The 24,083-nt window shown below is 41.2% G+C and overlaps 1 protein-coding gene across 4 annotated transcripts; it reads right to left on the bottom strand.

The window, feature by feature from the left end:
* Nucleotides 1–219: 219 nt before the first annotated feature.
* On the bottom strand, nt 220–3,999 carry LOC6532599 (peptidoglycan-recognition protein LA). 4 transcript variants are annotated; one of them, XM_015193967.2, is made up of 6 exons: nt 3,880–3,994; nt 3,392–3,709; nt 1,309–1,530; nt 1,021–1,256; nt 500–706; nt 220–433 (listed from the first exon to the last, which is right to left on the bottom strand). In XM_015193967.2, the coding sequence occupies exons 2-6, from the start codon at nt 3,687–3,689 to the stop codon at nt 290–292; spliced, it is 1,107 nt and encodes a 368-aa protein (XP_015049453.1). In that variant the 5' UTR covers nt 3,690–3,709; nt 3,880–3,994; the 3' UTR covers nt 220–289. The 4 variants fall into 4 exon arrangements, with proteins under 4 accessions (XP_015049453.1, XP_015049456.2, XP_002093343.1 ...); XM_015193970.3 differs by lacking the exons at nt 3,392–3,709; nt 3,880–3,994 and adding an exon at nt 1,754–2,154; XM_002093307.3 differs by lacking the exons at nt 3,392–3,709; nt 3,880–3,994 and adding an exon at nt 1,820–2,151.
* Nucleotides 4,000–24,083: the final 20,084 nt, after the last annotated feature.

Here is a 24,083-nt window from a genome sequence, read left to right on the forward strand (position 1 = left end):
CTATGAGGGAGTGAAAGGGGTACTGGTATGGGGTATTGGCACTGATAGAGGTTTACTGCGGCTTGGGAATTTCCAGCTTTTTTGAGCGACACTTAAACAAACAGCTCCAAAAAGAGAGACAGAGAGTGAGAGAGATCTGCTTTATAACTAAAACCGCTTGCTGCCAACCGGTTTACTGCGTTTTCGAAGCCAGCATAACCGATTAAAAGAAAGCTCGACTCGCCTTAGTATATGTATTAAATACAGTTTGTGTTTGGTTTACACTTAGGTGGTAGAACAAAGTCTGTAGCTACTGCTTGGCATCCCACGATTCCGTTTTCATGCCCAACTCGCTGCCACACGCCGCTGCTCCGTCCATTCCGCAGCCGTAGAAGTGCGGCCAGTTCCGGATTTCTTGATACACATATGCCCCCGGGCTCCTGGTCGTTTTCGTCTGGAAATGTATTATCAAATATATTACGATACATGGGTGTAGTTATAGGTGCCTTAGTATAAGTACCTGATTTTGCGCCACCAGTTTGTAGTCCACCTCAAGATTCCTGTTGGCCACGGCATGGGCCAACAGGAATTGGACACCTTCCAGCTGCTTGGCACTGGGCTTGTAGCGACCGTAGTCGCCCATGAAGGTAATGGCCAATGTCTGGTTCGCATACGTGTTGGCCCAGTCCCAGCCGCGGCCCACGTAGACGTTGCCCTCCTCCGAAACCTGGTCGAAACAAATTCGGAAATTTGACAATTTGCGTAAGCGGAAAGCGAAATGCCCAAAAAGGCACGTGAACGTGCCGGGAACACAAATGCACGCGCCGGGATTTTCACTTCCTACTACACTCGAAAAAAATGCCTTAAGGGGCTTCTAATTTTCCTATTAAGGTGTGTAAAAGTGTGCAGAACTTTGTATTGGTTGCATACTTTTAGTCACCTTTACAAGAAATAACTTAAACAAATGCAAGCAAACTTTATGAATAATTAAATAATTATTAATTTTCCAAACATTAATTCCTTTGATTTGAAAAGACTTACATAGAAATTGGATTGGATGTCCGGCAGACCCTTCTCAGCAATGGCCGAGTCCTGGATGGTGCGCATCTTGATGGAGCACTTGTAGATGTTCTCGCAGGGCTGCGACTGCACTCCAATGTGAGTGATTAGGACGTAGGGAATGGGTCGCCTCAGGGGAATGGTCAGAGCTTGAGTAGTCTCAGAGGCACCCCACTGCTTCCGGTCGACGACGAGATGGCCGTTTCCTAGATTCGGAACTGTAGAATTGGTGAATTGGCTATAAGGACGCTGGAAGTGCCATCCACTTACACGTGTGGTGGTCGTAGTTGTTGCCAAAGTAGATGGCCTTGTTGCTGGGCAACTCGGGCTTGGGTCGATTGAGTTCCACGTAGAGCACCACCAATGCGGTGGCCAGGACCAACAGGATCAGCGTGATCAGCAGGATGGTGTTACGCGTGACTCGTCTGGATGGCGACTTATCGCGACTTCGATTGGCGTTGCCATTGCCATTGGCATTGTTGCTGTTGATTCCTAAATTAGCGAAAGTCGATCAATTAGCATATGATTCAGAAGTGGAAATGGTATCGTTTCAATGGATATATATGTATATTCCAAAAACAAAACATTTTACATATTAAAACTTATCAATCTTCTTTATCTGTTGTTGTGCGGAAAGTTAAAAATAAGTGATGATTATTTACTAAAATTAATTTGAGTTATAATAAAGGGACTATAAATATTTTTTCGTATTTACTTAAACCAGTGAAAGCTTTCAGTGAATTCATTTTATTAGTAGATATCAGATTATGTTCGTATGTACTTGATGAATCCCGGGAATGGGCTAAACTGGGCTCCGGAGTGCGTCTTCTGCGCGCCGTGCGTTCCGCGTGAACTTTCAGTAGCAGTTTCATGGCACACTGAGCTTATCACAACTCGTTGGTATTTGACAAAACACAGGGCATTATACGCCTATATGTGCATTATGAGTAATTGACTGCGGTGAGTCATCGGAAATAGCATAACTAAGTGGCTGCACAAATACTGGGAACAGCCGTGGTCTACAAATTGATTGTTTTATAATGGGTTTGACCGATAATCGGACGCCGGAGTGCCACTGGTACCGCCACCGCCACCGCACCTGAACCCGTCGCACAAGCAACTGAAAGGCGGCGCAGCTGTCGATGGAACAGAAAGAGAAACACGCTGGCAAACAGAGTGGCGAAAGCACTGGCTAAAAAGGCAGCCATCTCGCTCTGCCCTTGGTTGACATGTTTTGTGTTTGTTTCTGGCTGGTATTATGGTATTGTGATATTTAGAGGGGAGATAGAGGGGATTGAGGGTGCGTCATGATATCGCCGGCCTTTTGTTGCTGTTTTGGCATATCACATACTTCATACTATCATCACACACTCACGCTGCGCACTCTTACTTCTCGTATTTCTCTCACCCTTCCGCTCTTGCGTACTACGTGACGTATGCGCAATGTGCGCCGTGCATCGCCAAGTGGCTTAAGTTTGATCCACAAACATCTGGACAGCCACTATCTCTCACTGCGAGTGTGCACGGTGTGCAACTGAGCGAGTGCTCTCTCTGGGTGCTCGAGATCGCGACGTTTTTTTTTTATGTGTACGGGGATTCCAGGAATACCGCCACGCTATTTGCATTTCAATTACCTTGGTAAATCGCTCATTTGCTCTGTTCTTTTCGCTAAATTATTGACCCCATTGCCAAATTGCTCGATCGAGTTATGGAACTTATTAGCCATAACGGATTATACATGCTTCATTTATTTTTTTTTAATTTAAGCTTGTTTATATATTTTTATCCAGAGCTTCACAACATGCAGTTGTCATACAACTAAATTTGTCAAGCGAAATCGTAATAAAACACTTTATTAGTAATCAGAGCACAAATTAAAATTAAAATCATCAGGTGATGGTAATAAATTCAGACAATCAGTTTATCTCTTGAAAAATTATTTTAATTTGCTAAATGGAGCTAATATGCCTTTATATTTAGGTGAGAATAAAATGATAGGGTTCAGCACACTGCAACATTTAGTTTAAAAAGTTAAAAAATGAATAATATTACTACTTTAAAGTGAATAAACAGTGAACAAATATTAATAAAGTACGTATAAGCTCTGAATAGTTTTTTTGAAAAAATAATATAATTATTTATAATTAAATAAATAGATAAATATCCATATTGGGAAAGCAATAAACTTTAAAGAGTTGCTTTGCAAAACAATATAGTTATTCTGTTATATTATTGTTAGCTAAATACCCATACTGGTAAATACAGCAGAAATATGTAAATTTGCTTAATTGAATGTTGGTTTAATTTCCCGCACAACTATAATTTTCCACTGCCTTCAGGATCGGGGACTCACCTGCGGCCGTTTGCATGGCGTGCGCCTCCATGTAGTCCATATAGTATATGGATACCGGTCCCTGGTATTGGGTCATGGGACCGATGACCACGTCGGTGGAGTGGTTGAGGTTGATAACGCTGGACGGCTGGATAGCGGGATTCGTGAAGATATTCTGCGGCATCGGCAGGCCGGAGGATGAGCTCGCTGAGCCGGCGGAGGTGAGGTTGTGCAACCTTTGGGCGGGACTCGGTCTTTGCCGCCCCTGAAGTGTCCACAGCGAAGTATCTGGGGTGGGGATATTGCTCTCCTCAAACATGGCGATTTATCTTGGGCTTGCTACAAAAATAATATGTTATGCATTTCATTATGGGTTTACCATAAATGTAGTTATTTATAGAGCCACGTATCAGAAGTTTTTAGTTGTTTTATGAATATATCAACGCAATTGTCGATGTCTATTTTTATTCGCTTCTAAAATATTGTAGGAGAAGGTGCAAAAACCTGACCTTGGTAATATTAAAAAAAATCGTTGATGATCACGTCTCCGAAAATCCGTACTCTTTCCGGAGTACGTAGCTTTGTGTGCCGCCTGCGCGCCAGTCGAACGACAACTACTCAAAATTGCATGCCCGCTGGTGGGGATGAAATTGCAAAATAAACAAAATGTTGAGTCCTCTCTCTTGGCGCTAAACTGATTGCGATGCCATTAGCACTCGCTCTCCGGTCTTTTTATTGTCATGCCATGAAAAAATCAGTTGAGTGGGAAAACCTTTTGCAGTTAATCATGCACTTTTTGATATTTAATTGCAGGCCTATGACTCGCTTTCATTTGCATGCATTACATTTTAGTGGAATAGTACCCAAAGCCAATATGTAAAAAAAGTATTTATTTATAGATATGTTCTTATGGGAAAATTTGAGCAGTGTAAGGCATTTGTTTCTTACTTTGAACTGCGCTCCATGTGGCGCCCTCTGCGGGATGTTGGTATAAGTAAGGGCAAGCAGTCGCCGCTTTCTTCAAGTTCAATGAACAGCCGCATAGGTGGCGTTTTAATTACGCATACGCACCATTGGCCCTACAAATATTTTTAATATTTTCAAAAATAAATGTTTTAATAAATATATAAGCTAAAAGTAGAGTTATGTCTGAAATTAATTTGTGTTTCTGTACAAATCTTTTAACTTTTGTGCATTCTTTGTGAAGCGCGTGTCCTTTTTAAGCCACCTATTCGTTGTAATCCTTATCAAGCGCATCAATTTAATGTGCTCAACGTTCAACCAACAGCCACACGAGATGTCAGCCACTCGCTGCACGCTGTGCAAGCGTCACTTTCGCCACACGACGGCAACTGCAGCACTTGACTTTGCCGTGGCTCTTGGTCCACGTGCACCGCCGCCGCCCCTCATCCCCCTCCCCCCATTCCCCTTCATCCCCCTCATCACGACCCATCTCATCCAGCCACCAGACTATGTCAACTTGGTCTTTTTGGCTTTCGGACGGGAAGCGGTTTCATGCCTCACGGTGCTTCACTGAGAGAATAAGTTCTTTTAGTTTTCCCTTTGGATTCCCATCATAAATTTAAACTTTTTTAACGTGTATATAAATCAAGTAAAACCATTGCATATAGAATTTGTAATAATGAAGATTTTGACGCATCTGAGTTTTTAATAAGCCAAATATTTATAAACGAAATATTTATCATCATATTAAATATATTACTTATTTTATACCTTTTGCATACCATCGACCACTCGGACTCTAAAACCTTTTAAAATTGCTATTTAATGAGGTATTTTATTTCATGCTATATTATTGTGGAGAAATTTCTCGCTGTGCATCGCAGCCCGGTGCCTGGCTATTAACACGCTGCATGGCACGCAGCAAAAACAAAGCGCATACTTTGACGTCTGCCCTCCTAATGACGACCACGAGAATAAGGACGACGTGGCAGCGGTAGCAGCTTCCCAAGGGGCCACGACTTTATTCATGTTCAGTTGGCATTAGTCGACCCCCCCCCACCCCTTTGCCGTATCCCCTATTCCCCTAGCTTGCCCCCATTTGTTTTTTTTCGAGCTAGTGCAACCCCAGAATTTTTGTTTTATTTTACTTTCTTTTATTCAGCCAGCTGTCTGCGGGGGTGTGAGTGCAGCAGCCATTGTGCCACCAAACGCAGTAAATGGTTAAGGGGTGCAGAGGGGTGCGGTGGGGTTGGAGCGGGAAACCGGGCGCAAAGACGCAGGTGAAAACCCCAAAGTGCCCTAGGACAGTGCGAAGTGCTGAGTCAAGTGTCAACTGCAAATGACATTTGCATTTCGCTGGCAGGGATCATCGGGGATGGGGGGATGAACGATGGGGGATGGAGAATCCTGTGGAGGCTCTGGAACCGCTCCGGTGGCTCTGGTGGCTAGTGGCTGGTGGCTGGTGGTCGGTGGCAACGCGTCAACTACGAGTGACATTTGTTTTAGTTTTTCTTCCGCTTTGCGCAAGCCATTTGGCAGTTCGCTGTGTTTCCTGGCCAACAAGAGCAATGGGCGCCCTGAAATATGCAACGAAAAGCGCAGCACAAAAAAATGGCTCTGTGGAAATTTAAACTGTCATGGGTGCGCTAATACGTTTGGAGGCCTTGCCACAGCTTCATCAAAAGCTGTTTTAGATTCTGCCACCGAAAGAACTTACGCTTAAAGATTTCAGATATATATTTAGTAAAACTCTATGTTTGTTTACCCTAAATAGTAGAAGTGCTCAAGGCTGATCTTAATGCTGAACTGATTGGCTTTCGGTTTATGAACACTCAACAATCCAATTGATTAGCATGCGCCCAGATACCATCATCCAGCATTCAGCATTCAGCATCAGTAATATAATAGAAGCAGACAGTATGCAAATTAGATATAGCCAAGGCAATGCACCGCATCTGCGGTGGCTGGCCATGTTAAATTGTGGTTATAAACTGCATTAGAGTGCATATAGTATGTATGTGCATCCAACTCGGCTTGAGTGCATGTGCATAAGTAGAATGCGATGCGTTTCATGGCTGAAATTGCTAACAATTTATCTGCCTTCCCGAAAGCCGCGTTAAATCTCATTCTATCAATGGCGCAATTCTGGAAGTGCAAAAACTGCTGACTTTGAAGTTAAGCGAAGAAAAGAGTATGTAACAATGTATTTAGACATTAAATTTAATTCTATAGATTTAATTCTATATATTCATATATATATGTTGAATTCTATATATTCATATATATATGTTGAATTCTATATATTCATATAAATATGTTGAATTCTATATATTCATATATATATGTTGAATTCTATATATTCATAAATATATGTTGAATTCTATATATTCATATATGTTGAATTCTATATATTCATAAATATATGTTGAATTCTATATATTCACATATATATGTTGTATAATAATCGGAATCTGCTCCCAAAAATGGGCTTCAGATGGGCTAACCATTTAAAACTGACATTCGAAAGTTCGCTCAGCCTGTGTTCGAGGTTGTAATGGCAAATGAAGTGCCTCCACTTAACTGGCATTCCCCAAAATAAGTACAACAAATGGCGTTTCGAAACTATTTTTGACTTTTTGGCCACCGCCATCGGCGGCAATCGCTCGATATTTCTGCCCTTTGTGTTTATCGTGGAGCGTGGAACGCAGAACTCGAAGTTTGGAGTATGGAGTATGGAGTGCGTTTCGATCTCCTATGGCTGTCAGAGTAAAAACAAACAGAATCAGACATCTCAACCAGCCACCCTACCCATCCAAAAAATCAAAAAAAAAAAATAAATAGCAAGAGAAATGAAAAACCCCCTTCACTCCCACACAATAAAATCGAAACTTTTGCATTGTACATGTAAATTGGCATTGCCTTCCCCAATGATGCTCCTGTTGGTTGTGGCCATTGTTGGATTTGCTGGGCGTTATGCAAAAGGAAAACTTTTCGCGCAGCGCATAAAATTTTATTTGTTGCTACTTTTGGGCTTGCGCTTGATTTGGCAGCACTCACACTCACACACGCACACTCACACTCGTGCACACATGTGTGTGTGTGTTGTATAATGTATGGGCCATCCTGCTCGCTGATATTTGGCATATTTTGCGCACATCAATATCTCGCGTGCTAGTTGGCATCCATTCCAATACCAAGTGCACTGCGCAAAAATCATTGGATAACATAGTTTTTTTTGATAACTAATAGAACATTTAATAGTTGTAAGAATACAATAAATAAATATACTATAAATAGTAATTTTATCTTCATAGTCATACATTTTATTCATTATTAGGCGCTATTCCATTTGGTTATGATTAAGTATCGCACTTTTTGGTACTCTTTTCTTTATATGATTTTAAATTGCTGTGAGAGTTAATGATTATAAGTATGACAGTAATTTCAGGTCAAGAAGAATGCATTTCCTTCATAAAATGAACTAAACTTGCTTAAAAACATATTACCATAAGTCAAAAAATGCTTGAACTTAGCTTCCAAGCAAACGCTTTATTAATTCTATATATTCTATATTCTATATATTCTATAATACTCATAGGTATTATTACATTAGGAGTTCTTAAGTTGCTAAGTTTTAAGGTTATTCAAGCTTACTCTTTTGTGTCACCCAAAGCTGACGAGTTTTTCTGTTTGTGCACTACCAACACCGATACCAATTCCCATTTCCCATTTCCCAACACCCCTCTGATCCCAAGTTACCATAGACCCGCGGGCGTATTGGCTGCGCGTTTTGTGGTGCACCATTGAGCTCAAGCGCGCGAGTGGGTGGCAGTTGGGCTGAGATGGGTGGCAGTGGGTGGTATGGGTTGGGGTGGCTGCTCGGTGGGTTGCATGTGTGTCAGAAACGTGCACGGCACCCAGTTGCAATATGAAATGTGTGTGTGTGCCTGTGTGCCTATTTCATTCTTCTGCTATCTGAGTTTTGGTTTGCGGCATTTAAGCAAATGTTTTCCAAATGCACTGCGTGTCGAAGTAAATTTCACCCGCAGCCTTTCTCACAATTATCGCAAGTACTTGCAGACTTTGGTGCGTGACTTTGGTTAGCTTGCTTCGTATTTTGTCTAATGATTTTCTACGATTTTTGAGCTGTTTAAAGGACGTCACATGCACATGTAATATAATAAAGTCTAGTATTTAAATGCTATTTTTTTAACAGGCAGAAAACCATTTGTACTTAGATGGGAACACTTTTGGCAGCTCACTAACAGTAACAGAAATGTTATTTCAAATCTGTTCCCCTTAGGGGTAAAAGTAGTGGATCGAGTGTTTGGTTAACAGTAACAGAACTGTTGTTATATCCTGTTTCTATGTTATATCAGAACTTTCCATCCACAGCAGAAGGGGTTGCTTATGTTATCATTGCGCTGTTCTGATTTTAGGCAACAGTGATGTTTTAGCAGGAGTTCTTTTTAAGGGGTTTTTATGGCAACGTAACAGATATGTAAAGTTAGTCTGCAAGCATAAGGATTGCATCTACAATGATATGGTAACATTAATGCAAAGATTTACATTTTCATGGGCATCCTGTAAATGTTATAATTTAACATCCTTTCTACATGAGGGGTAGTTTATGGCATTCTAAATACATGAACATGTTAGCCAGCAGAACTCCTATTTTCAATAACAGATAGACTTTAATTAATTATGGTGATTGATTAGAATATGAAAACATATTATACAAATTATTCAGACCAAGTCCTGAATTCTGATAAAATTACAGTTTACTTTATCAAGCTATTAGTTCGGCTTAAACAAATGGAATCCCAGGTACAAATCAGCCATCCAATTTCATTTTCATTCATAGCCGAGCTTAATAAATTTTCTAATATGCCTAATTGGATTTTGGTAACAGTGTTTACGATTTGGCTGATTTCATCACGGCTCGTGTGTCCTTTTGTCGCAATCCTGGCATTGCTGGCATTGCTGGCATTCCTGGCAACTGGGACACTGAGGCGCCTTTCTCCTCTTACTAGCCACGTGCAATTTAATGTCTGCTTCTGGTCAATTACACTGAAATGTAGTTCAAGTCGGCACAAGGGGGCGGAGGGTAGGGGGCGGGGCCATTTCGATAATTAAATGTATGCTCATGTGTGTGCGAGAGTGCAGGCTCACATTCACACACATACACATGCACCATTAGTGGTAAAATGTTGTGCATTTTTACAGTGTGAGTGTGGCTGGAATTATGCAAATTGAACCGCAGAAACGCTTTTAAAATGTTTTAAGTGCATTTGCATGAATATTTCGGCGGTGCGCACACACTCACACATTCACACACACACACACACATACAAAGTAGCTGGGGAAAAAAAGAAGAGAGTGCACTGCAGTTGCTGCAATGTGTGTCAACCAATTTTAGTCAAATTGAAATTTGTAAGCGCAGCGACCTTCCCACCACCTGTGACCTCTGACCCCGGCCCAGAATCGTAGTGAAAGCATTTTCCGCTTTTCTCCTACTGGCCGTTTGCGTCTTCTTCTTGGCCAACTTGCTACTCATTTGGCTGATGAACATCCGGAATTTTCTCTGCTTTTTTTTTGTGCATATTGAAAATGAAAACCACAACAAGGGCAGAGCAAAAACATATAGTGCACGAGGAGAAATATTTTAATTATACATTGTCAAATTGCGCTGAAATCAGAGATGGTTATGAAAATAATTAATGGCACATCAATATACAGAAAGCACAAGTTGTATTATTAATGTTTTGTACATAAACTTATTTGCTTGAAAATGTATAGTAATGATATACAGAGCTTAAATGTATTTCTAAATGGAATTATCAGTACATTCAAAAGGTTGGAAAATAAATTATATAGGATACAATACCCATTAAATACGACTTTAAATGGAAAATAAATTATATAGGATACAATACCCATTAGATACGACTTTTTAAATAAGTATTTTATTTTTTTTATAACAATGGAATTTTTCTCGCTGTTAAGGACAAGTAATCATAGGAATACCAAGAAGTACAATGTCCGCGGAGGCGTCCAAAAAAAAAAAGTGAACGCCGGACGGATGATCCGTCCCGGTTTCTGGTGTCTGGTGTATTCTGCGGCTCCGGCAGGTCCAACTAATTGAAGTGCACTGAAGCAGAACCGTTTGCCAATCTCTGTGATAAGCCATGCAGAATCGTGCTGCGAGGCGTAAATTAAAAATATAAGAAGCGGCCGACAGGAAGGCCGAAAAATAAGAAGGAAAATACCAAAATGAGATACGATGCCAAATGCGCTCGAGTTGATTAAATTCGGTATCAATCACAAGTTTATGGCCTCAAGAGTCGGCAAAAGATTTTGATGGATTTTTCGGTAGGCGATATTTAAGCCCGTCGGCGAAGGCGAAATTCGCGCGTAGAAAGCATTGAGTTCGCAGAGGAAATCGTCGCCATCGCCGCTTGATTGCTCGGCCACGTTTATATCTTTATAGAAATCGCCATCAGCAGGATGCTCGCCGGCGCATTGGTATTGGTGCAGCTGCTGCTTCGGTCAGTCAGTGCAGCCGGAAACGGAAACGACAGAGTCTACACACAGTCACAGTCTACAGCATGGCTGAGTTCAGTACATCGATGGCAGTCGCCGCTCAATTTGGTAATGAAGTCCTTGTCGTTGTCGTTGTCGTTGTCGTTATCCTTGTGCCCAAACGAAACGAATTTGTACCAAATACCCGACCATCTTTTCTTTCTCTCGCTGGCTTCATTATGTTTTCTTTGGCTCAAAGCTGGCATAACAGGAAAATCATTAGGCCATGCCGATTTGACCCGCCCCCGCTGATTGCCGAGGGGCGAACCTGCTGCTCCTGCCGCTCCTTCTGCTCCTGCAGCTCCTGCTGCTCCTGCAACTCCTTCTGCTCCTGCAGCTCCTTCTGCTCCTGCTGCTCCTGCTGCTCGTAATGCTGGTGGCGGTGTAGTATTTCCTTCACTGGAATGCCAGGAGCAGCCAGCAGTCGGGACCTTCTGATCCTGATGCTGCAATTTTCCTGCTACTGGACTGCAATTAATTAAATTTTTCGCCCCCATTGTTGTTCTCGTGGTTGTTCTTGTTGCTGTATTTGCTGTTGTTGTTTTTATGTTGGCCGTCTGTCGCAGGAACTGCAAGGCAAAAAAGCGGCGAAAGGTTGCCCATGGTTGCAATGCGTGCGGCTTTAATAAATTTACAAAATTCATTAAATCCTTTGTGCAGCATGTGGGCATGGTCGCTCATCCTGTGGCCACCGCCCCCTCGCTTCTCGGGGGCGTGGCCCGCCCGGCAAATTAAGCGCTACAGTCCAAGTGCCAAAGGGGCCAAAGTAATATAGCCATTTGTGGCCTTAATAGCCACGTCCGGCATAAGAAATTTAAACAGTTCTCAAATGCTTCAAATGGTAACGACCTCAAAAGATGTAAGAGTTGAAAAATTCAACTTTAGTTCCATATCCTATTAAATTTATTGTGTTAGTCGAGACTTTCCAGCTATTAAAGTTAAGCAAATGAAAATGGCAAAGTTTTAAAGTCATGGCTTTACTTTCGAAGCTCTGACCAAGTGTTTAATGCTGATTGAAGAGCATAATAATACTCTTGAAACACAATGCACTTTTGTTGTATCAAATAAGGCTTTTACCATCAAGTTTTTTGTTGTCAATATGAGTTGGAAATGGAGATTGCTTTTCAGAATTTGCTACTAATTAAATGCGATTAATTGTGATAATTAAAATTGATATGTTATGCATACAAATTTTCTAAAGCAATTTATTAGCGCATTATAATTAGAAAAAAATTTAGTTTAATATATAGAGAGAATTTAAATAAATTGAAAAATTGATTAAATCAAAGCAGTAAATTAAAAAAATGTAACAAATATTTGCGACAGTTTCATATTTTGATTGATACTGATAGGCAGCTAGAAGTTTGTAATTAGTGATATTCAATTGGAAAAATGCAGCCATAAGTTAGGCCTGCGCTAATTATTTTCCCAAAAGCCCTTCAGCCTAGTATAGTATAGTATAGTATATAATTTTGTCATGGCATCCCATTGGTTGTCATGAAATTTGTATCATTCAATTAGGCTGGCGACAGAGATGGATTTATGGGCAAATTGGGAGACGGAACGGCATGGAGAAAAATATAAACATCAATAAGCTCACGTCTTCCATCTGTTATTCCATTTGCCTCCGTATTTTTTTTTTTTTTTTTGATTTTTCTCTTTTGCGTCTGGCAAATAAATCACATGCACTTATTTATTTAATTAGACTAACTTCTTACAAGCGCTACAATAGAGCCTCACACACACACACAGAGACAGGAGCACACATGAACTCACACATGCTCACAAATTGACTGGCTGACATGCCACGAGATTGATTAGCTCAGCCGCAAGCTTTGCTTTGCTTTCCTCGATTTTTCCTCGGCATGTGTAGTTGTACGTACGAGTATCTTGTAGATTGGTGTAAATTGTGCATGGAAATGTAACTTCTGCTCTGCGAAACTGCACACGGCGAGAAAAAAGCACCTGCTATGAAAGTATTTATGAATAAAATGATGTATTTCAATAGGTATGTATTAAGAAATATATCTATTTATAAGCTTATTATGTATCTAACATAAAGCAAGTGCTAAACCTAGGAAACATGCAGCACTGTTTTATGCTCTAAAAATGATTAATGAATTCTTCATTTTTATAATTAATTTGCATCTCCAACATTTTTTTTTTTAGATATTTTTTGCAATGCATGGAAATCGGTTCGGTTTGGTTCGCTTAGGTTTCTTTGGTTGCTGACATTATAAATTACCAAGCAGCAAGAAGCAGCCGCAAGGCAAAAACAACTTGAACTCATTAATGTAAGTGATTTTTCTTGCGGGCGCTCGCTTACATAGCCGAGTCCTGCATCGGCCCACAGGACACTTCCCCTGATCCTGGACCGGATGCTGGAGGCCAGGAGACCGGGAGACCGGGAGACTAGGAGACGGGGAAAATCATCTTTCAATTTCAATTGATTTTGCTTGTTGCCATTGCACGTTGATTGATTGCAGCGATTTCTTAGGGAAATTCTAGCGTACATTCAACATTTTTACTCAAGGCATCTTCGTTTCGTCTTATCGTCTAAGTAATTGCCATTGCAGAGCCTTCTTCCTCGTCCTTCCCCTCCTTGGCGGCTCCATGCCTCTGGGCCAATTATTTGCCAGTTTAATTTACATAAATTAAATTTCTTGCCTGCTCGGCATTTGCAAGCTATTGGTTGTTGTGTTTTCTCTTGTCTGTTGTATTTCATTTTGTTGGTTTGTTTTTCGTGTGCCGAATGTCTTTGGGCTTTTATGACCACAATGGACATAATATTTATGGCCAGGGGCCTGGATGTCCTGGGTCCTGGGTGTCCTTAGGCCTGTTTCCTTGCCACGCAGATAGGCCATGGCCATGTTGTCTCTCCTTTTGGCCAGTAGCCTTTGTGGGCTTTTATTGCGCCAACTTTACGAGTGGCAACTTTGGCACTTGTCAAATGACCAGCCCCAAAAGGGGTTCCATCATGCCACATATCATCCATGCCAACTATATTGGGCACGAATTGTTTTACGACTTGGACGCGTGGCAGTTCTATGATATAGCGCGTTTAAATAGGGCAGCTATAAAGAACTTGTCAAATGATAACTTTATAATGCTTTATATTCCATAAAATAATAATTATTTCATTTAAATTTAAGACTCTTTAGGTATATGGCTTAATGACGTGTGATTTTTTATTAATAGCAATTAAAATGGTAAGTATATAATGAGTTTTATGAGAGTAACTAACTTTATTGGATAAATATTAGAAATGCCATTAAAGTTCACCACCAATGAACTTGAAACTTTATGCATCATAATTGCTTAACTTCAAGTTGTTGGCACAGCGCAATCCGGTAGACATTGTGGCTGCCACACGTGTCATTTAAGGCAGAGCCACGCCCCCAACCCACACCCACCAACATTTATTAGCGCCCGCCCTTGAGGTGGGCAAGTCTATCCACTGTTTAAGCCAGCATTGCGCCTATTAGCGGGCTCATATGCTAAGCTTTCTACAATGGATCTCCGCCCACTTAACCAAATACCCCACCCACCAACCACCACCCACCACCCACCGCCCAACGCCCATCGACGGTTTGTGCTAATTGAATCAGAGCGCGCGACGGAAACGGAAATGTCAATGGCAGCTCAAAAACGGTGACAACGGCGGTGAAAACAAAATGTGCGTGCCTTTGTCTCTCTCTCTCTCTCTCTGTCTTTCTCTTTGTGTGTGTGTGTGTGTGTGATTGGGAGTTGGTGGGTGCGTACATATGTGTGTGTGTGCGTCTAATTGAATATTGAACGAGGCTTTTAGTGTTGACTTTATTAGCGTTGCCACGTTGCCCCAAAGTGCCGATAGAAAACTCAATTAGGCAACGAAAATGTCCATAAAAATCAAGTGCCTATAGCCTCCCTTACCCCCACCCCCCTTATATATAACCCAACCAAACGCAGAAATATCATCACAAATTTGCTGAAAATTATGCCATTTAAATAACTTTAGCCCGAGGTCAGTGCTGAAATAACCATTAAGGTAATTAGTACACTGGCCGCAATCAATGCGTTTGCGATTGCAACGTTCACTGCATCAGTCAACAGCTTTTGTCGCTTGCCCGTTAAATAGAAGTTGGTGTGGCAAGTGGGCGGGATGGTGTTGGGGGGGTGTTGGGGGCGTGGCACAAAGGGAGCGTTTTAATTGCATTTACATGTCCTGCGGCAAACTTGGTTTGCTTTTCGCTCCATCTTCTTTTACCGCGTCCCTGTTGTTCCTGTCATTGTTTTTGTGCCCTGCCATTTGCTGCTGGCTTTGTAAAGTTTATTAGACAGAATGCAGTGTGTGTGTTTTTCGCCTCCGGGGGCAGCCGCTAAATGTGCCAGTCCAATATAATTATGCGCCATTTAAAATGCTCTTAATGTTGCGAAAATGCTGACATCGCCACCATCCGCAGCCCATCGTCCATCGTCCACCGCCCCAACCCCACCAATTGTCCCACTGTGGGGCCACGCCCCACTGCACTTGTCGCCTGAGAAGCGGGAAATTGGCAGTGGAAAAGGCGGAAAAACCAGGCAGCGGGCCATAGCCCAAATTTAATTGACATGTGTCCGGAGAACTCATGTCCGCTGCTCCTTTGCAAACACACACAGGAAAAAACCCATTTCCCTATGTCCTTGATTCAAATACCTGTCGCATCTAGAGGAAATACAACTTAATTTCGGGTAATTGTAAAAAATGTATGCTAAACTATCGTAGCAGTTCAAAAAGGGTCTTACAAATGGCTAAAAACATCACTTCAAACTGCAGACTAGAATCTGTATGAGGATTATCATCTCGATGGTTGTGGAATCAAAATCTGTAATCCTTATAGCCTTGAGGCTTGATTCGTATGCTTAGCTGGCAAAATGTCAATATTGCTAATTAATTCCGACTTCTGTTAACAGTTAAAACAAATTTAAATTATATCCAAGCAAAGTTAGTAGTTTCTTTAAATGCTCAGATTTTTTTCCGTGCAATTATTTGCTGAGGGTCGAAGTTTGGGGCCAGTAGCCCGTCATTATTTCGCTTGGCGGCCCATCGAAGGTCGAGTAAAATCGATGATGCGTCTTTGTTGTGACATCGTGTTGTTGGAGCTCCTCGGACTGGCATTAACATTAGAATTAATGGTGCAGAACGCTTTTTCCCCCGCTTTCCGTTTGTTTTTCCCTTCATTTTTTTTCTACTTACTTTGTGCTGTCTGCGATTTGCGAGCTAAATGTGTCTTTAATTTGAAAGTTCAAACTCGAGGAGGCAAGTGCGTGGAAGTCAGTGGGAAACTTATGTGTATTTAATTAAAAGAAGAAACTTTCCAGAGGACCTTTTGACCTTCGCAGGATGCGGATCCGATTCCGATTCCGATTCCGGATCCGGTCAATTAACATGTCAGAGCCTCGAGCTGTGATTGAAAACCAAAGTTTGTTGGACCAAGTTACCTGGCCGACGGGAGAGTTGCCCTCGTATTTCCGTTACCAATACATAAAGTACTATTTATTAAATGGCTGCAACCTGCAAGCCAGCATATGCATATATAAATCTTATATATATATATGTATGTGTGCATGTGTGTGTGCATAATACTCTGGGGGCGGAGATATCGTCATTAATATGCCGGCGTAATGTGCATTTAGGTCGGCTATTTCTGTGTGTAACTACGTCAGCCAAAGCTTCATAACTGTAATTACGTATTTGGGCACTCGGCTGTGGGTAATTCCAGATCTAAGCTTACATACGACTGCCTGCACACACCACACACACACACACACACCACACACACACGCACACTCGTAGCTAAGCCATTTCTCATTTATAATTTGACCAAATTAGCTAGGAATTATACCGACCTTGAAGAACGCAGCCAGAAGTTCGGTTAAAGTTTATTTAATATTTGATGGCAAATCCATTCGCACAATTAATCATTACATTTGTTTGTGCGACGAGCAGCGGGAGCTGCCACAAAACTCATGCATTAAAAATTATCACATTTAAGCCACCGAACGAGCGCATCTATCAGATACTAAGATACTCAGATACTCAGATACTCAGATATATACGGGGCCACACCTAATGAGCACGGAGCACGTGCTGCTTTTCCGGGAAGTTCCGGGGCACTTTCGATTGCATTAAATGAAGCATGACAACCTTTATACCCAGACCCTCGCATCCATCTACCCAGCCATCCAACCATCCAGCTATCCAACCATCCAGCCATCCATCTATCCATCTATCCGCTCAGTGAGGCAGCCGATAAGTAAACATGTGTCAATAAATAAAACCATTTACTTGACGCCCCAACCTCAGCCGCCTGCATCCTTCCTTTATTTTTGTGTCCTTTATTTTTTTACATTCAATATTGTCTGGGGCAAACATAAAACGGCAAATGAAGCGAAAAACTGGTAAAAGCCTTTTAAAATTCACTTAAAAACCAACAATGACAAAATCGCACCCTCCTATTCACAGTGCGAAATTTATTTCGTAAGGGGACCACTTGTTTTATGAATCAATTTTCCTGCGGGTTAATGTTAATGCGACGCTTGTTTTAGTGTCGCCAAATCGGTTAAATGGCTGAAAAAAGTTTTGAGATATAAAATATATATGTATGTGCTGCAAACGTTTAGGCCGCTTAATTTTTACGCTCGCTTAGCTTGGCCAAGTTTGTTGTGCCATTCGATTTTGGCTCAAACCTCGACTACTTGCCAGTCACGTGCGCCTCTAAATAGGCAATCAATGGCAGTCATAATAAAAGGTTTCACCCCTCCGCTTTTCACGCCCGCTTTCTCAATTTTCTCCATTTATATATGAGTTTATCTCTATATATATATATAGTTTGTGGGCGTGGCACATATTATGCCAGTTTAGTGCCTGTTTATTGTAGGTGGATATTGGTAACGGAACTCCGGTTTGGCCCGCACTTTATGGCAGCACAACAAACAAGCCTTAACGACTTAATAGCCAAATTCAATATTATTGCAATTTTCCACTTGCTCGCATGTCGCGGATGGGTTTCCGGTTTTGGATTCCGATTCCGATTCCAGAGTGTTTTTTTTTATTTTTTTGGGAGTATTCTTGGATCTGGAACAGCAGTCAGTAGTGACAGCAGTGACCGAAAAAAAACTTTTGCAATTCAATAAAAATGCAAATCTTTTTTTCACTCGCTGCAGTTGGTTGCAATTTTTGGCAGTTTTCATTTCATTTTTAGTATATATTTTATTTTTTTCCTGCTTTTTTATTTTTGTAGTTTTTGTTTTTGTGTCCTTTGGCCGAGTCAGTTATTCTTGTTGTTGTTGTTGTTGTTATTATTTTTTATTGTTGTTTTGCCATGCTTGGTGCGACAGTTTTGTGAAAGTTATGACAAATTGTGAGCGCTTTGCCTTTGCGAGAAGCCCTCTGTGTGTGGAGCAAAGTTTTTACTCTTTGTCAAATGAAAGTGGGGATGCGAATTCCAGTGAATTGTGGCTGTGAGCAATCGGAACAGAGGCCAGTGATATTTTCAAGTAAATTGAATTTATTGAAAGGTAAATATTTCCGTTTGTCTAATATTTTAGCTCGTAGAAAAATTCACAAAATATGCGTCATCTGAAAACCTTTCGAAGTAAGCCTAAACTAAAAGTAGAGGTCAATAAATTCTATTTCTTACTTTTTCACTATTTTGATATATTTATTACTTTCTAAAGAATCATTACTTTTGTTTTGCCAAAGATAGGGTACATTCTATTCGACTTGATCGAAGCTCTTTTGTTTTACTTTCTTGCTGAGTAATTTAATTTAGTGCAGTTATGCAAAAGTCAACTAAAATAAATAAAAATTCAAATGCACTCTCTCTTGCTCGCTCTTTCTCTCTCGCACACTAACACACACACATACGCAGCGTATTTTTTTGGTGACAAACAAAATGGCGTCTGGTCGTCTAACTGGAACGCCAAAAATTCACTTTCGCGCATTGAAATGTAAATCAAATTTGGCTTTAAAACGCCACTGCACAGATTTTTCCGTTAGCAGAAAACACGAAAATTCAGCTGACGAAGGAGCTGTAGCTGGTTATGGTTTATGCCAGGATATGCCAGTAAACATACATATATATGGGCTATATATGTATGTATGTGTAAGGGGGCGTGCGGCCACGCCCATCTAATGCTCAAAGTGTCAGGCAGCTGGCGGTGGGTCATGAATTTTCATGTACTCGCTGACAAAGTCGCTGGATGTGCAATTTTTTACGTGTTCCCATCACGAAATGTCAGTGTGTGCATGGGAATCGAGCTGGGGACAATTTATAATGCAAATGTCAAGCGAGGGCAGTTGTCTTTCCACCACACCACCCTCTTTAACCCCCTTTAACCCCCCTTTAACCCGCCCCGCGGGAAAATGCGAGCTGGAAAAGTCGCAACGGGAGGCGTGACCAAAATTGAATTAAATTTTCCACGGCGTTCACCTTCGCCGAGTTCAAGGAGTTTAATTAATTTTCTTTTGTTGTGTTGCCCTAATTAAATGATTGAATTTTCGCATTTAGCTGCGGCCCCACCGCCGCCAGCCGAGATCATAAATCATTAGCAGCCCCCTTTTGGGCGAGGCAAGGGGGCGTGGCAGCTAGTCGCGCCAGTTGATTGATGAGGCGGCACATTCAGCCAGGTGTAGCCCTAAACCTTATACTCCCAACTTTGCTGCTCCTTGCAACCTGTGGCATTCCCCACCGTTTGAGATGCAGCGAAAAAAAAGTTGTCAAGTTGTTTGCAGTTCATTCAATCATTTGGCGTTTGGCTCGCTTAATTGACAATTAAGCGTGATGTAATTTCTATAATTTAAATTACTATTTGTACTCACACACACACACACAAGCGCATTTAATTCAATTTAATTAACTAGCAGCGTAAAAAGTGCGTTTTTCGTTTTTCGTTGATTGTTTGCAGTCTCAAAGTCATGTCAAACATTTGTGTTTTGTGTTTATCAAAATTTCATTTAACCATTGCCCGCGGCACGGGAATAACAATCAACAAGAACAACATCAAATTCAACATTCAGCCATAAATAACCGCATATATGCATACATGTTTACAGATAAACACGGTGTAGAAAAACACATTTCACATTCCACGGCGGACGCCCGAACAGGTGCAAATAAATGCAAAACATACGAGTGTATAGCCAAAACGATTATTATTTTCGGTGACCACCAACTGAAATGCTAGATGATATATTAGCCAAGTCTGCCTTCATTGCGTATTAATTAATATGATAAAAAGCCAATACGCATTTGCGGTGCCTTTGTCGCGCATTTCATGCACATTTTGTATAGAAAATAAAAGAAACACTAAATGCCTCATTTAACCAATAGTTTGTTTGTTTTATTTTATACGCTTGCAGCGAATTAATTTTGTGTGGAAATTGAGACATTATTTACGGCATCAATTGGTGGCGCTAAAATAATAATAATATGCAATTCAATGCCCAGCGATTTTTGGCATATAACGCTTGCTTTAATTTCATTCTTTTGCAATTGTATTTTTTGGCAACCCAACGAAATGTCACTTTAATTTACAATTTTTTTTTCTTGCTATTGTGGGGCTGTATTCACTTTTCATTTTCTTTTTCATATTGGCCAGGGGTTGCCATAAATTTGCGCCGTTTTGCTGTTTAACGAAAATGTAACATTTGGCGCAGACATTTTAGCCAGAACTTTTCCACGTTTCGGTTTCCGCGGGTGATTTATGCAACTCCAAGTGGACCTGGCCACTGTGGGTCCACAGTGGGTATTATAATAAGGTGGTTCAAGTTGCGATAGGTTAAGGCAAGTGCCGACAACTGTTGATGCAGTCCCCTGCTTCGCTGAGTAATGGCATTTGCATTTCAGGTGTGAGGCGCGCCAATTTAATAGCATACTTTCCAGCGCAAACCATTCGAGCGGAATTCATTTTGCGGTAGGCCTGCTGCGCCATTTATCAACGCTCTACTTTCTCGTATTACTTTCGGTTTTTTTTCGCCTCTGCTGCTTGTAATTAGTGATTTAATTGAATTTAAGTCACATTTCATATGCACGACACTGGCGATGGGAATCGCAACTCAAACCAAATTCTAATTAGCACGCAATGCGTAAATAGCTTGGGTGCCTTTGACGCTTACGCTTTTGGCCAAGAGTCCCACCTCTCATTGTCAATGTAACTCACACAGACACACGAACACACACACACACACACACACGCACTGACACTCACACACATGGACAGGCGCAGCAGGAAGCTGGTAGAGCCGGGAAACACCTGAACAGGTAGCCTGTGCGTGATGTTTCAACTTAACGCAATTAACATGTCCAACTTAATTGATGCAATAAATGTTTGCCCTCGTGTGTGTGCGTGTGTGCGTGCGTGTGTGCGTGTATGCGTATACGTGTTGCCAACTGCGCCAGCCTTTTGCGTGTTGCCAAACTCAAATAGCAGGCTTACACCGAGCGCCCTTCTGACTGTTTGACTCCAATTCGTTGACGGCGCGAAGGATGTGCCATGTGCCAAGTGCCGTTTAAGCGGCGCGCGTTTGCCCAACGAATTTGAATCAATTTGTTGAAATTGACTTTAGGCGTTCGCTTGATTAATTACCATTGTATTTAAATTCCGCCACGAAGGCAGGCCATGTGTGTGTGTGTGGGTGTGCGATGATTTTATGGGGTATTATAAAGAGTTAATTAACGGTAATTAAGTTTATCGCCCAGCCCATCGATTGAATAAACAAAATATCATGTCATGACAAATTGCTTTCTTTGCAAGTTTTCGAACACAAGTTCGACCCCTAATTATGTTGCATTAATAAAGCTGGCAAAAACACTTGACAGTTCTTGTTAGTTTGTTGATAAACTGATGACAAGAATTCCTTGATTAATTACAGCGCAATTGGTCACACTTTAAATTTGCATCACTCACCACCTTGGTCACACTTATAGCCTTTGAAGTAGTGTTTATCGGCCATAACAAAATATTATCACCTTAAAAATAGCTTGTTTTGCTAATTTGCAGCCACAAGCTTAGCTCTCAATTTTGGGCCCCAATAAAAATACACCCAAGACCACTTGGCACGCCCAGTGGCTGCAGTTGTCATATTTGTGGCTATTATGCTGACCCACACAAAAACACCAGCTAAATATAATGTATATAGCATATATATATATTATAGATAGGAAGTGTTGTTGCAGCAGGACGTGACTTGGGTGAGTAAGAACGGGATTCACAAGTGCTCCACGCCTGGCAGGATGACATAGGAAATAGTTTTTTTTTGTACCTGCTGTCCTGGCTGCTCATTTTCTGATCCTCTGACCTGTCTGTCGCAATCCCCAACACCCCCCGCCCCTTTGCACCTGTCGTGTTGTCAACTCATGTTGGCAATTTTCACCTGTTCGTTTAGTCAGCCGCAGCTTACATGCTACAAATGCGGCAGGTGCCTTTTGGGGTTTTTGGGTTTTTTGGGGGCACTGAGAATGCGTTTATGATTTGCGACATGTCCTTTGCCAAATAAATCAAGTGCAATCAACAGTCTTTCAATGGTCACCTCTCTCCCATTATGTCGCCTGCTTAGCACCTGCCGCAAAAGGTAAGAAAAGGTAAAAGTAAATGCACAATCCAATGGAAATTCCATTTCTACTGCAATAAAACGCAGCAGGGGAGCTAAGAAATGGCCCCAAAAATGGGACAGGGTTCGATTGCAAGTGCATTTCCTGGTAAAGACAAACGATGCAGGCGACAAACAATCTCGAATTCTCCATTAAATATTACCTCCCTTGGGTTCTTTCCAACTTTGCCGGAAGGATGAAGTTGAGACTAACTTTGGGAGTAAGGAATTTTCAATATCCATGATGTTGAGGCTGCAAGATTGTGGGAAGCGATTGATTCGCTTGACGAATTGAGTCAAATGGAATGATTTTAATTGTATTTGAAATTGATCAAAGTTTTCATATTTACTATTTATGAGAGGCTTATCTTTCTGAAAGTTGAGCTTTCTTAAGAGCTGCATTAAATTGATATGCTTATAACAAATATTATATGTTAAATTGTTTACCAATATGTTTTGTTTTGTACACTTAAGCTGAATTAATAATTCCAGAGTATTAATCGGTTGACTCTTTTCGGAGTTCTCACATATCCGTTTTCCAATATTAAAAGGAAGTTGGACTTTTTCCGAAATTCTGTTTGCTCCGGCAGATTGAAGGCTATGTGCCGGCGACACTTGAGTTGCACCCGGACATTGCCACGCCCACAACGAAGGAAACAAATAGAAATGGTTAGCCAGTATGTCTTGGACCATGGCACAAAGCTTTGACTGCTGGGTGTCCTTGCACTCGAGAGCTCACTAGGATATCATTACCAAAAGCGATTCGAGTTCGGTTTGATTGGAAGTTGGGTTTGGTTTGCCTTGGTTTTGCATTGCTTTCCGCTTTCCGCTTTTCATTTCCTTATTTTTTTTGTTCCTTCTTTGCCCTGATTGCGTTGGGTTTATCCTGGCTCCTGGTGTATTTTTTCGAGCATTGCCTGGAATCGTTTTTATAATTTCTTAAAAATACAAAGCAAATATTGCATAAGACGATGGGTCCCAAAAGCGCAGCGGGAGCTCTCTCTACCCACCTCTTTCCATCTTCCTATTGCGCTCTCTTTCTTTTCCCTTGGCAGCATTGACAGTTTCGACAAAAAACTATGGCGAAAGTGGGCGAATGTACGGCAACAGAGAAGGAAAAAGGATATGAGCGCCACTTTCGAAATTGCTCGCAAAACATGCAACTGTGTAAGTTTGTATCTATGTCTCTGACTATATATATGTGTGTGGAGAAGTCTCTTGTATTTTATTGAAATTGATATTCTTGGCAGCAAATGCATTGGTGCCGAGCATATTACTTTTATTATATGTTGTAGCTGCCTTGCTGTGTCTTTCTCATCTGCGTCCATTTTTTCAATCCCCGCTGCCATTAGCACCCATGGGTATATTGCATTCGCAGTTGATTCGTATATTTGTCTGCAAACAGTGAGAAACTCTGATATCGCAAAGTGGATCAAGTGTATATTGTTTCAATTTTATTTTACCGTATCTCGGAAATCTCTAGGTGCTTCAAAATATAGCACCTCAGTTGTTGAAAATGGGACGTAAAGTATTTCCGGTTACTTTCGCTTAAAAGGT

This window comes from Drosophila yakuba, chromosome 3L (genome assembly GCF_016746365.2).
Source record: "Drosophila yakuba strain Tai18E2 chromosome 3L, Prin_Dyak_Tai18E2_2.1, whole genome shotgun sequence".
Lineage (NCBI taxonomy): Eukaryota > Metazoa > Arthropoda > Insecta > Diptera > Drosophilidae > Drosophila > Drosophila yakuba.